Genomic DNA, 14491 nt, shown 5'->3' with positions numbered 1-14491 from the left:
ACCATTCAATTAAACTAGTACTAGTACTACTAGTAGATAAACAGTTGAAGCTTAGGAGTAACAGTTCATTAACTGTGGAGTAATAAAAAGTTAGTTGAAGACCAAAATCACTGACCCTCCACCGTATCTAACAGTCAACTCCTACCAGCCCCCCACCCCCTCAGAACTCTTCTACCCCGCCACAAACCCACCTCAGGTCCTCCATTTGTTTGTTTTATATCCTTTAATTCATCTATACCCCACTAATTTTCTCTCCCTCCTCTCCAATAAACACAGTCTTACTCTTACACTCAAAAAACGCAGAGGAAAAAAAAACAAATAATAAAAATTCAGTTTATATTTATGTCTCTCTATCTATTTTCACCATAATCCAATCACTCTACTGCCATGGGCGTTGTGGACATGTCGAATAACCATCCTCCTTCTCATGAAACCAAAGATTTCTTTCCCTCTCCTGCTCTATCTCTCAGTCTCGTAAGTAACTAATTAATTTTATGCTTTCGTAAAATCGCCCTTTTCCTTTTCCTCCTTGTGCTTCTGCTTTCGTTTTATTGTTTTTGTTTTGATTTTTTGAAGGCTGGAATTTTCCGAGATGGCGGAGCCGGCGGAAACATGGAGACGGAGGAGGTTGAGGATGGAAGTGCAAGTAGAGGACGGCCGAGAGAAGAATCGACGGTCGAGATTAGCAGCGAGAATTCTGGACCACTGAGATCACGCGGTTCTGATGATGATTTTGAGCATGACGATATAACTTGTAACGAACACGAAGAAGATCCTAACAACAACAGTAAGAAGAAGAAAAGAAAGAAATATCATAGACACACTGCTGAACAAATCAGAGAAATGGAGGCGTAAGTTCATATGACTCTTTCTCACCGTAAATATCTGATTTTAATTAAGAGAAAAATTACTTCTCCTTTAGTCTTTTTTTCGTTTGAAACTTGTCGTTTTGCTGGTACGTTTTTCTGTTGAATTGACAACAGAAGAACCAGTCGATGGAATTCAGCTTAGTCTCCTTTCTTCAATGATAAAACTCATAATCCTATCATTAATTTCTACCATGCATATGTATTTTAGGTCATTAATTCCCTAAAACATATTTTCGATCAATTTTTTTTTTTGTATAAACCCCGTAATGCATGCAATTAGCCAGTTTTGTCAATTTCTTGTGTTTTATTCTTCTTAATCTACTTTTATTTCATTTATTGAGTGTCAACCGACAGCTGATCATTCACTAAAAAAATTGTTTTTCAACTTTTAATCTAATTTTTAGTAAAAAGCTAATACCAGCAGCTCATGTAATAATTACGCTATATATAAAAGAGCTTTTAGCTTCACTTCACATATTTCAAGAACTGTAAATCTTAAGTTTCTCAATTTATGCATAAGCCAATGGGTCTCCTTTTCTACTTCCTTCAATACATATGAAATCAAAATGAATTTTATTTGACAGATTATTCAAAGAGTCACCCCATCCAGATGAGAAACAAAGGCAGCAACTCAGTAAGCAATTAGGTCTTCATCCAAGGCAAGTTAAGTTCTGGTTTCAAAATCGGCGCACCCAAATTAAGGTAATTATATACTATATATTATAGAACTTTATTAAAAATCTATTCTCGAATAGTGAGGACATATATAAGAGCAATGAATCTTTCTTAGATATGATTATAAATGTCACAGACCACCGTACGTAACCCCAGTCCCCAGAGACAGTGTATAATTTTTGTCCTAATTCAAGTCTTGTCTGGTCTCGTTATTAATCGGTATAAATTGTGACGTGGAAAATTTTGCAGGCAATACAGGAACGCCATGAAAATTCTTTGTTAAAAGCTGAAATAGAAAAACTTCGTGAAGAAAATAAGGGATTAAGGGAGACGTTGAAGAATCCTTCTTGTCCTAATTGTGGATTTACTATCTCTAGCAATAATGATGCTCCTACTCTCCCCGCTGAAGAACATCAATTAAGAATCGAAAATGCCAGACTTAGAGCTGAGGTAATTTGAACACAAATCGTTATCTTCGAAGAGTAAGCATATATTACTTTGATCGATGTGTCCCAATATATATATATAATAGAGCCGGATTCAAAATTAAAATTTGATGAATTTCGCTAAATTCATTGTATATGATTTAAATTTGATAAATTCAGCCTTTAGATTTTTTCACTAAATTTATTGTATTTTCAAATTAAAATTATGATTTCAAATTTGGCCCCTATTGAGCATATAAATTATCTCATCATTTTAACTTCAACTTGAAATATTATTTGCAAATCAAATGTTTGTTTTACAAATTGGTCATTATATAAAATTCAACTTGGAATAGAGAATTTGAAGTTTAAAAAATGGTTTGAGGAGTAGGTGAAGGTAAAATAGTACTACTACTAATGATGTTTAAGTAACTCTTTTTCCAAGCCAAATTCATCTCAAATACAACTCCAACTTTCAAATACTCTTTTTCAATACCTTTTTTCTTTCAATTTCAACCAAATATTGTCCAAGTACCTGATTAATCATTTGTTATAATTGTAGTGATTTTTTTGACATATATATATATATATATATATATTCTTCCGATTGAGTTGAACCATTAATTATACGATACATATATACCCTCCGTACATATATATATATATAACATGCGCTTCTAATTAATTGTGGAGATGCAGGTTGAAAAGCTTAGGGCAGCATTGGGAAAATACCCAATAGGGACATCACCGAGCTCCTCGTCATGTTCAGGAGGAAATGAAGAAGAAAATAGAAGCGCTTTAGATTATTACACGGGCATTTTTGGGCTTGAAAAGTCAAGGATAATGCATGTAGTTAATCAAGCAATGGAAGAAGTTAAAAAGATGGCTACTAGTGGAGAACCACTGTGGATCAGAAGCTTTGAAACTGGGCGAGAAATACTTAATTATGACGAATACATGAAGGAGTTTCCGACTGAAAATCCCAGAGACGATGGACGGCCTAATAAGAGATGTATTGAAGCCTCCAGAGAGATGGGAATTGTATTCATGCAACTCCCTCGACTTGTTCAGACTTTCATGGACGTGGTAAGATCGATCACCTATTCTTATTTCATCCACATAATAATAAATAATACTCCTTCTATCTCAATTTATGCGATATTTTTTTCGCATTCAAACGTCTTAATTTTCATCATGCATTTGAACATAGAATTTTTCAGTTTTTTTAACTACACATTAAAAAAATACCATAAGCCATAATAATTAATAATTCAAATACTTAAAAGGCATATGAAAATATTACATTCAAAGAAGAATTCGTTTGAATCTCGAAATCTGATCAACACCTTCACATGAACTGGGACAGAGGGAATAATATATCTTATTTATCGTTCTTTTAAATTGAATTTATCTCAAAATATTTAATGTTTTAGAAAAACAAAGAATCATCTATTACAGTAATTTCTATTTTCAAATTGTCTAATTATTGGAGTGTTAATTAAGTAAATTATTTAAGAGAGATAAAAGGTAGTTTTAATTTGACAAATAGTTTTATAATTAAGACTATTAGATATCTTTCTTAAGGATCTTGCAAAAACCTTATAAGACAGATACTATGAACAAGAAATAACATTTATTAAGGAGTATTACAACATCATGATGTTTAGACCTCTTCTTTTAGGATTAGCTTATGAAAAAAAATATAATTTATGTATATTGATAGTATAACGAATTTGCAATTAATGTATTTTAACCTGCATAAATAGGTAAGCTACATTATTTTTATGGGGTCACTATCCCACTTATTATGGACGGTTGCATAGTATATACTGATCCAATTTTTTTAATGACATAAGAAATAATGTACAAAGTAAATAGAAAAACAAAAAACTTTACAAACTATGTAAACCTTGAGTCCAAATTAAAATCTGCTTAATTATGTACACATGCTATCTTATTAATGTTAAATTCTTTTTCAAATATATTCCTGAAGAATCAATGGAAAGAAATGTTCCCATCGATGATCTCAAAAGCAGCAACAGTAGATGTGATCTGCAATGGTGAAGGTGCTAACTGCTGGGATGGTGCAGTTCAGCTAGTAAGTAGCTTCATACAATTGCCCACTGACCTACGCTCAATTGCTTAATATAAAGAGTTTGTTTTACAAAAACAGAATATCGTAAACATGTACACTACTATTATTACCCCCCAAAAAAGGCTTGTGAAAGAAAGATAAGGGTTTTGTCTGTGTGTTCTTTATAACTCACTGGGTATTTTGGTACACAGATGTTTGCAGAAGTGCAGATGCTAACACCAGTAGTGGGGACGAGAGAAGTGTATTTTGTCAGATATTGCAAGCAATTGAGCGTAGGTCAGTGGGCAATTGTGGACGTTTCTGTGGACAAAGTTGAAGACAACATTGACGCTTCTCTCGTGAAATGCAGAAAATTACCCTCCGGCTGCTTTCTCCAAGAACAATCCAATGCCCACTGCAAGGTAAGTCTACCTATGTTTTCAAACTCTAATTAATTATCTGTTTCTTTTTTCTTTTCTTTCTTATCACAACACAACTAGCTGGAAATGGTCTGTGCATGTACTCTCCCACAGTTCCTACCACACTCTACTCTATATTTTTTGTGTAGAACATTGCTAAGGTCATATTACCATTTGGTTGAACATCCATGTAAAACTTTTAAGGGTGTCAAACGGCCGGGCTGGCCCTGACCGGCCCGGTGGTAAGGGAGCCGAGCAGCGCTGGCTTGAGACGGGAACCGGCCTGTGCCAGGAGAAATTTTAATACCGGGAAATCGGATCGGTCCAACCCGGTAAGGTCTTATTAATAGTGAACCGGTTAACCAGACCGGTTCGGACCGGTTCAACGACTAGTTAATTTTTTTTTATATAGTCTTGACCGTTGGCAACGGTCAGCTGCCATTTTGACCGTTGCCCAACGGCTAATTTGAAAGAATAGTCCTTTTTTGGGCCATTTTTTCAAAAATAATATTTTTATTATTTACTAATTTAGCACTTTGAAAAACTATAAATAGACACCCCCTCTTTATTTCTTCACTCATCTCTTAATTCACAAACCCAAATTCTCAATTCAAGTTAAATCATGCTTCATGCTTCTAGAGTGCGCTCATATGTTTGGGAACACTTTGAGGTGGTAGAAGAAAATGAAAAAGTTCGCAAAGTAGAGTGCAAGAACTGTGGTTGAGTCTTAAATGTTTGTCGAAAGTGGGAGGGCACATTACATGCTGTTTAACGAGGCATATCAAGAGTTGTCTTGAGCGTCCTCCAGAAATTCGTATTTAAGTTGATTTCAGACAGTTTGTGTTATTTTGAATTTATTAGACTTATTTAAGCTTAATGTGTTAGTTTGTTAGACAAGTTAATTTAAAGTATTATATGCAATGAAAATATGAAATGAAAGTCTTTGAAGTTTGATCCTTACATATTCGTCTTATTAAATAATTTTATGTAGCCACTTAATTTCAATTTTAAAATTTTAAAATTCAAATTTCAACACTCCAGTTTAAGTTATATTTTTTTTCGCGTTCATCGTATGATCTTAAATTCGTAATGAATTTTTCAAATATAAGGCTTTTAAGGTTTAAAGCGTTTGAAGTTTTTAATTTTTTATTCAAAATTTCATATATAAGGCTTTTAAAGCCTTTGAAATTTATTCAAACATTCTTTTTATACGTTAGTTTTTAGTATTTTACATTTTTATTTTATATTAATATAAACTACGATTGTTATACAAAATACAATGAATAAATAAATAAAATCGGCCCGGCCCATTAGACCCGGAACCGTTCCGGTTCACGGGAAAGCCAGGAACCAGTAAACCCTGTAAAAGGACCAATACTAAAACCGGCCGATTCCCTTTTCCTCTAGTCCGGCCCGGCCCGGCCCCTTAACACCTTTAAAAGTTGGAAATTTTACAACCTATAGAATACATTAGTACCCTATTTATATTAAATAAATACTATTTTAAAATATTACATCCTATAAATACCTTTTATTCTTTATAGCAAAAAATCTAAATATAGTTCCATCCTACAATTAAGGCACCATATATGCTAAAAAATATTTTTCTCTCTCCTTTTTTGTATTTTCTCTTACCTAATTACTGTATAACTCCTAAACACGTTCTCTCTCTCTCTTTTACATTGTGAAATATGCAATGTATTCAACTGTATTTTTGTTTGCAACTGTTCAATTTTCCAGTAAGTTTTCAAATGTATTCATATGTATTCAGCTTACTTATTTTTTATGTCATGTGTGTGATATCTAGTTTTTAATATGTATTTAGCCTTGTTACTGTATTTACTGTATTTAACTTCCCAGAATTTGCGCAAAAATGTTATTGTATTTTATTTGTATTCAGCTTGAATACAGATACCCATTAGCTGGAGTTTCCGTTTTTACGCCTATTTTTTTGGTTGTGTTAATGAATACAACTGCTTAAATACATGAAATACATTGTATAAAAACATAAAAAGGTATTTATAACAAGTAATATAGCAAAGGGTATCTATAAATGACTAATTAGGGCTAAAAGATGGTGTTTTATGAAAAAATCTCTTAAAAATTTTAGTATCTGATGTTGGGCATGCTAAATTCTGGAAAAATCTTAAAAGCACAGGTAATCCACAGGAAAAAGAAAGTGGGAAATTTTTAATATGGTTTTATGATTGACAAATAATTGGACGAACCTAGAATTTTAAAAGAAATAGACCAAAAACCGAAACGGAAGAAAAACAAAAGCAAGAGGAAAAAAAAGACACAGCAAGAGTTGGGATGCTGCTATGTATAAATATAAGGATTTAGCGTATAATACACATTGGTAGTGCAAAGAATTTTTACACTATCATTGTTGGAGTTAAGTATATATGTATCAGACTGAACTCCAATAATTATTATATGTACGTATATTAATCTGTTGTGGCGTGTGACTTGAATTATTTCTCGAGTTACTACTTATTTTACTTATTAAGAATGATTACATATAGTTATCTTTTACAATTTTCAGCATATCGTATAAGTTAAACTCTAAATCTGATTGCTCTCATGTTTAGGTAACTTGGGTGGAACACTTGGAGTGCCAAAAAAGCACAGTTAATTCCCTGTACCGTGTAATTGTCAACAGCGGCCTAGCTTTTGGAGCAAGGCGTTGGATGGCTACACTGCAGCAGCAATGCGAGCGCCTCCTCTTCTCCATGGCAACCAACATTCCTACCAAAGATACAACTGGTAAACTAAATTTCATGTCTTACATAAACTAATTATTAATTCCAAATTGGTTCGAAAATTCATGAACTGTGTAAATGAATTGAAACGTACAGGTGTTGCCACACTTGCTGGTAGAAAAAGTATACTAACATTGGCACAAAGGATGACATGGAATTTCTACCGTATGCTTGGAGCTTCTAGTTATAATACATGGAACAAGATTCCTAGCAAAACTGGCCAAGAGGATATTAGGGTGGCATCTAGGAAGAACTTGACAGATACCGGTGAGCCCCAAGGCGTGATCCTCTGTGTTGTTTCATCCATTTGGTTGCCAGTTTCTCGCAACGTACTCTTTGATTTCCTGAAAGATGAAACTCGTCGACATGAGGTTAGTAAATTCAATATTTAGCTCATTGCATTACATTCAATATATTCCTCAAGGAAAAAAAAACAAAGGGTTGACATTTTCAATGTATTTTATTATCTAAGTGGGATGTCATGTCAAATGGAGGTCCAGCGCAATCCGTTGCAAATTTAGCTAAAGGTCAGGACAAAGGAAATGCAGTCTCAATCCAAGTGAGTATAATATACCTCTCATAGAAAGATGTTTCCTTTTATCTTCCTTAATTCTCCTTTTCCATGAATGTAAGCTATAAGGAAGTAATTTAGAAGTGGCCGATGGGTGGTTCGATCAAACTTATTGATTGGGCAATATTGGTAAGACCAAGCTCCCGTTTGGCCATAGATTTTGGCTTCAATTTTTTAAAAATAATTTGAAAATATTATTTGTTTATGAAATATGATCATGTTTTGGGAAAATTCAAGTTCCCAAAAACTGGTTTAGTTCAATTTTTTCTTCCACCATAAAACTTCAATTTTTCTTCAAATAAAATGCATGTCCGAATACAACTTCAACTTTCAAAAATTATTTTTTAACACAACTTCAAAACTCTTTTTTTTCAAGTTTCAATTACATCTATATCCAAACACTAGCTAATAAAAAGTTATGATCCAACCCACTCAAAGTTTAATAGGATCAAGATGAGTCAAATAACGAGTCATAACCCAACATGACTCATCCTCCACTCCTTTTTTATTTTGCTTTTCGAAGAACATATGATAGCTAGTGTATTTTTCTTAAATTAGCCGTTTAAGTTTTTCCAAATTTACCTAATATTGCATTTTAACCTAACAGATAATACTATTTTAACCTGCTGTGACCCAATAATTTAATGGATCATTTCGAATTCAATCCATTGAGTCAAGTCAACAAATTGATCAATATATTCGACCCGTTTTACTTTGGGCGAGTTACTAAAAAACGAGTTTGATTTTGCCATCTCTAAAGAAATTTGATGATCAGTACTACAACTTTTTCCCAATTGAAAGTTTGAAAAAATTGTACTCTTTTCAGGCAGTGAAATTAAGAGAAAACAAGATGTGGATCCTCCAAGATACTTGCACCAATGCTTATGAATCTACAGTGGTCTATGCTCCAGTCGACATTGCAGGCATGCAATCTGTTATAACAGGCTGTGACTCGAGCAATACCGCCGTGTTACCTTCGGGTTTCTCGATCCTTCCTGATGGCATAGAGTCAAGGGGTTTAGTTATCACTTCCAAACCAGAGGACAGAAGTTCAGAAGGAGGTTCCTTGCTAACAGTTGCTTTTCAGATTCTAACTAGCAACTCTCCAACAGCTAAACTTTCTAAGGAGTCTGTTGAATCTGTCAACAATCTTTTATCATGTACATTGCACAAGATCAAGACAAGTTTCCAGTGTGATGATGGATATTAATTCTTGTAGGTAGAAATATGCTAATTTCATCATACAGATGGTATAGTTCTTCTGATCCTTTACCCTTTTAATCTAAATAGAATGACGAAAAGGATTCACGTGAAGTGATGGGTTCTTTACCCGTAAATGTAATTCCCAACTCCAAAAAGATAGGACATATCTACTTCAGCATTCTCAGCTGTTGTGATATTATCAAGATAACCATCAAAAGAAACTTGTTACAACACAAATGTGTATATACTATAAGGATTCTCGTCATCTCATGTATAATTTTCTTTCCTTCTCTTCTTCAAGCTTTAAGTTTTTTGTGCAGTAAATTTACAAAATTACCTCAATGTCAATGTTTTCTTTTTCCAGCTGACTTAGAAGCAGCCAAACTAAATTAAACTGGATATAAGAAATGAAGTGGAATAAAAAGATGGCAGTAGTAGAAGGGTGTATCTGTATCTAATACTTCCCAAAAATTCTAAGGGCACGTACAGCATTTTGCCAAATAAAGTATGCTGAGAAACCACTAAAACGTTAACCAACTAATAAACAAACAACTTTGACACTAAATCGGGCAGTGAAACTACAAGCTGGACAACAAGGGATAGATTTACATCGATGTAAATGAAAATATGGAATACCTGGTTTGCACTTTAAAATTGGAACCAGAACAGGATTTTTGAGGTACATTTTTAAGGAAATCTATTTTCTTTCATCATAGGAGTTCAAGTCTTTCCAATTAACCTCAGGCACGGCAAGTTTTTACCTCTAAGAAGATGGTAAGTATGTAGTTATGTACACAAGTGGCAAGCTAGCTTCAATATTAGTATGCTTGTTGCCTCTAAAATGATATATGCAGATTTTGTGCATTATGCTAGCTTTATTATCATAGGTTCAGAGTATGACTTGGATAAATGATGATATGCCCATTGATGCAGCTTCCTCTTTCACCTGTTACTACTAAGGTATAGATGGTAAAAAGGGAAAATATATCTCTTCCCCACTCACTGACACAAAGATGAATAGCATTTTATGCAAAGGAATCTGATAAAAGATGTAGCTGAACTTGCGCAGCTTCTTGCTTGCACTAGAGCAAAACTTGATCAGAATATCTTAACTACATATAGCAACCATTACGACAATATGCTGCTTAGAGCATCTTTCCTCTAATAATTGTAGTCTGTAGAATAATCCTTTTATCCAGGAGCTGGAACAGTAATGTTTGATAGATGAGTGTACTCAAGTAAAACACTAAGTATGCGATAAATACATTTTTTTTGACAAAGCAAAGACAATATCCGAATGTCTACCTCTCATCCAAGATAAATGGAACCTTATCCATGAACAATATATCCAATTACAAGGAGAAAATCTCAAGCTTTAAGAATTTTCTAAGTGTTAGTCATAGATTTTACATCTTAGGCTTCATATGTTTCAATCCTGCAGACAGGGTAAGTTCAAAGGAGAAAGCGACTTTTAGAAGACACGTAAAGACAGACAATTATCACTACACCATCTGTTAAGCGCATGATATGTGTGTTAAGGAGGTCAGTCAGATAATTCAATGGTTGTGGGATTGTGCAGCCCCCACCAATTTGAAAGCAAAATTCACATTGCTATAGAAAGGATCTAATTAGTTGAACTTTGTTATAATTATATTGGATTAGTACATGGCCATCAAGTTCTGAAAACCACAAAAGCAGTAATTTCATCAGTTAATCATGTTCACTAATCCACATGAATCACAAGTGGAGTTAGAACTCCACTACACTGCTGAGGAAATGAATATCCAGAGTGTTAACTCAAAGTTTTTGACTTTGCATATTAAAAAACTCTATGATTTGGAAATTCGCAAAAAAGAACACTTGAGAAACATTAGATAGCTAAGGATCAAAAGGTTCATTTACGGGTCGGGTCGGGTCTGATAAAGTCATACATTCGGATTCACAAATAAGGAGATAAAATTATCTGAGTACTACAAAAGCATCAATCAGAATTGAAACCAAATAAATTCCCCATCTAAAAATAAGTATCAAAATACATGATTATCATGAAAGCATAACAGGAACCAACAGAAAAAAGAAACTGAAGAGTAAAAGATTTTGGAAAGTGCCCAAGAAAGCTCTCACTCTAACTTTGCTGCAGAGAAGATTCAAGCGGAAGCCCAAGTTCCTGCCCGTCTTCCTCCTTGGGTTTGGGCTGGTTTCTCGGAGGTACAGGTACAGCAAGGAAAGCCTTAGTCTTGCTAATGGGAGCAGTCTTTTCAAGCTGAACAAAATCCCCAACTTGGAATTGGTTCAAAGGGTCATGAGCTTGGTACTTCTTCTTCTTCCTAACCCTACGCTTGTATTTCGGATGAGGCGCAAGACGGGTAACCTCCACTGAAACAGTTTTGTCATTTGTGGAGCAGACGACACGGCCTTGCATTGATCTCATGGCTCGAATTGGAGGCAAGAAAGCTGGGGGAGAAGGGTTTGGGGAAGTGATAGATGAAGAGGGTTTAGATAGACGGGAAAGAGAAGAGGAGCCATTAATGAAAGGGGTGGAAAGGGAAAGGGATTTGAATTGGGAGAGAGGAAGTTGAAGGAGAGGAGAAGTTAGAGACATTGGTGAGAAGCACAGAGCACTGTGTTCGGATAACACAAAGAGATGAGGGAGGAATGAGGATATCCTTCTTATATTATCTCTTCCTCTAATCCTCTCCTCTTTTTTTTCTTCTCCTTCTTTTTCTTTTCCCTATAAATAAAATAATTTTAAAAGAGCTTTAATATTGTGTCTCTAACTCTTTCACTCTCTTTTTTTTTCTTTTTACATTGGAAAAAGAAAAACGGTTCAAATATGTCCCCGTACAAAAATTTTTATTCTGTGTCTCGTACAACTGACACTAGTTGTATGAGGTAATATTTTTATCTCATAATTTTATGAACCCAGAAGTATAAGATTGGAGTCCACAAATTTTTTAAACAAAAAGAAGCCTCATACAATTAGTGTTAGTTGTTTGAGACACAGAATAAATTTTTTAGTACGGGGACATATTAATCAATGTTGACCTTTGTTAATTGGTCCATTGATATTTTCATGTTAGTAAGTTATATCGTATTTATGATTGACATAAACGTAATTCCAATATAAAATGGATGGACTTCGACTGTGTTTGGTACAATGGAAAATGTTTTTTGCGAAAAATATTTTCCAAGAAATTGTTTTCTTGGAAAATAAATAGTAATCTTATTTATTTTTTAGTGTTTGGTACACAATTAAGGAAAATGACTTCTCAAGAGTATTCATAAATAATTTAGATATAATAAACATGAAGCCATAAACTTTCAAACCAACAACCTTCCAAAACCACAAATTTCATAAGCTTTCAAACCGCTAAACTTTCAAAACTGCGAAATTTCGAACCCGTAAATTTTATAATTTCTAAACTCGTAAACTTCCAAACACATAAACTTCCGAACTCATAATTTTGGAACTTGTAAAATTTTGAACCTTTAAACCAGTAAATAAAAAAAATTAAAACTGAAAAATATATTTAAATTTTTTTTCGGGGGAGGGGGGGGGGTGACAATGAACGAAAAAAAACAGAAATTTAATTTATAAAATAAAAAGTAATTTTTTTTTGTGCGGGTGGGAGAGGTGGGGGGAGGGTGGTGCAGAAAAATGAAAAAACAAAAATTTGAAATTGCAAAAAAAAATTAAGGTAAAAAAAATATTTTTTTTGCGGGAGGGGAGGATGGTAGGGGGTGGGGTGGGGTGGGGTGGAGGGGTAGTAGGGTGGGTGGTAATGAAAAAATTGAAATTTGAAAAAAACAAGCCTTTTTTGGAGAGAGGGGGTGGGATGGGTTGGTGAAGGCGGGGAAGGTTGACAAAGAGTTTTGAAAAATATTTTTCCTTTCTCTTGATAAGGAAAAAATTTTCCTCCAATTGGAAAACATTTTCCTCTAATAAGGAAGATATTTTCCAAAATATTTAAGCCAACCAAACATGAGAAAATTGAAAAATATTTTTCGGAAAATGTTTTCCTTCATACCAAACACACCCTTCATGTGTTCATATTTTCCAAGAAAAAAATCTAAAGTTACGCTTCAACTTTTAATTATTTAAAAGTTATTCTCATTGGAACTTTTACCTTCCCCAGATCCCACTATATGAAATATTATTGGGTATGTTATTGTTGTTTTATTGTATTGGGACTTCGTTAGAGGTCAAAAGCAAAAATAAAATATTTTTTGATTGCAGGATAATATTAAATCAAAAGTTAAATGGAGGGCAAAGTTGTGCTCAATTCTAAATGGTGGCAAATTTATCACTTTCCCAAAAAATATTATCCCTCCCCTTCCGGTTCATAATAAGTAACTTTTTGGTATTTGACACATCCATTAAGAAAATAGTAAGTCTTAGAAAATAAGTATCTTGATTAAATTAACCTTAATTAAAATTTGCATATTGTTAACTTGACACATTGAAATATGTAAATAAGCGCAAATTTAAATAACTATAGTTAATTCATTCTTAATTATATAAAAAATACACTTATTCCAAAATAAAAAAGCTAAAAAAATCATGGGCCCGAGGAAGTAGTATATTATTAGAACAGATTCTTAAAGGGGCGTTGAGACGTGACCTATTTGAGATTTTTGTGAGGGAGAAAGGTAGTGGAAACAGAGTGTAATCCATGAACTCAAATTTGAGTTGTACAATTTTTTATTTTGAACATTCTTTCATGCACAGTTCGCGTTTGTGCAAAATTTCCTATGGAATTAAAAAATAAATTCCTTAGATTTCAATCGTGGTAGACATTAAAGGAAAAGAAGACTTTAATTAAGGAAGGAGTAGGTTTAGTCATTTATTTTAAAATATATTGTAAAAAAATAATGACATGAACTCCACCTAAGCTTAAATATTGATGGCCCCCTGCCACTATGGACAACGGTTAATGATAGGGGTGTTTTTGTTTACTTTGCTAACGGTAGAGGTAGATTTGAACAGAAAATATAATATAGGGTAAATGTACACTATTTTTCAATAGTACAGGGATACCTGACCCTTTTCCCTACAATTAATTTAGAATTTTTCGTATTCCACAATTTTGGAGGAGAACAAAGGGGTTTTTGCCCTTCATTTGATTTGGCCAGCAGATGGACTTAAAATTGACTATTGTTGTTATACTTATGTTTGTCTGGAGTTTTTCCAAGTCTGGTGAAAGATTATGTTAGTGGAAAAAGTCTATATATGTCTCTGTACTATCAAATATTAGTTAATATGTACCCCTCGTTGTATTACTCGACATTATCTACCCCTACAACTATCTATTTAAATATATCTACCCCTTCATTCAACGAACCCATTCTGGGTGGACACATGACAGCATTTTAAACAACCCTAACCCATTTTCTCACTAATATCCAGACCCACCCGAAAAGGCCCGAACCTATTCTATGTAAAATATGTCTATTAGACACTATAGACAACACGTTTTGACGTGGAAAATAAGC

The 14491-nt window shown here is 33.7% G+C and overlaps 2 protein-coding genes across 2 annotated transcripts; one reads left to right on the top strand and one right to left on the bottom strand.

Annotated features, from left to right (window-relative positions):
* Positions 1-217: 217 nt before the first annotated feature.
* LOC107819990 (homeobox-leucine zipper protein GLABRA 2) lies at positions 218-9109 on the top strand. Its single transcript, XM_075256277.1, has 11 exons — positions 218-474; positions 577-851; positions 1454-1571; positions 1794-1994; positions 2669-3055; positions 3963-4067; positions 4256-4465; positions 7054-7228; positions 7321-7595; positions 7697-7783; positions 8622-9109. The coding sequence occupies exons 1-11, from the start codon at positions 388-390 to the stop codon at positions 9003-9005; spliced, it is 2304 nt and encodes a 767-aa protein (XP_075112378.1). The 5' UTR covers positions 218-387; the 3' UTR covers positions 9006-9109.
* A 1806-nt stretch (positions 9110-10915) lies between these two features.
* Positions 10916-11701, bottom strand: LOC107819989 (small ribosomal subunit protein uS17c-like). The gene has a single exon (XM_016646187.2). It carries the CDS (start codon positions 11598-11600, stop codon positions 11124-11126), a length of 477 nt encoding a protein of 158 aa, XP_016501673.1. The 5' UTR covers positions 11601-11701; the 3' UTR covers positions 10916-11123.
* Between the last annotated feature and the right edge of the window lie 2790 nt (positions 11702-14491).

This window comes from Nicotiana tabacum, chromosome 6 (genome assembly GCF_000715075.1).
Source record: "Nicotiana tabacum cultivar K326 chromosome 6, ASM71507v2, whole genome shotgun sequence".
In the NCBI taxonomy this organism is placed as follows: Eukaryota; Viridiplantae; Streptophyta; class Magnoliopsida; order Solanales; family Solanaceae; genus Nicotiana; species Nicotiana tabacum.
This window is presented reverse-complemented; position numbering and strand designations above follow the sequence as displayed.

Bases quoted from the DNA above. Each gene is read 5' to 3' on its own strand.
- LOC107819990 (XM_075256277.1), top strand. From the start codon at position 388: ATGGGCGTTGTGGACATGTCGAATAACCATCCTCCTTCTCATGAAACC. The intron at 1,995-2,668 runs GTAATTTGAACA...GTGGAGATGCAG, and splicing joins ATGCCAGACTTAGAGCTGAG to GTTGAAAAGCTTAGGGCAGC. The intron at 4,068-4,255 runs GTAAGTAGCTTC...TTTGGTACACAG, and splicing joins GGGATGGTGCAGTTCAGCTA to ATGTTTGCAGAAGTGCAGAT.
- LOC107819989 (XM_016646187.2), bottom strand. From the start codon at position 11,600: ATGTCTCTAACTTCTCCTCTCCTTCAACTTCCTCTCTCCCAATTCAAA.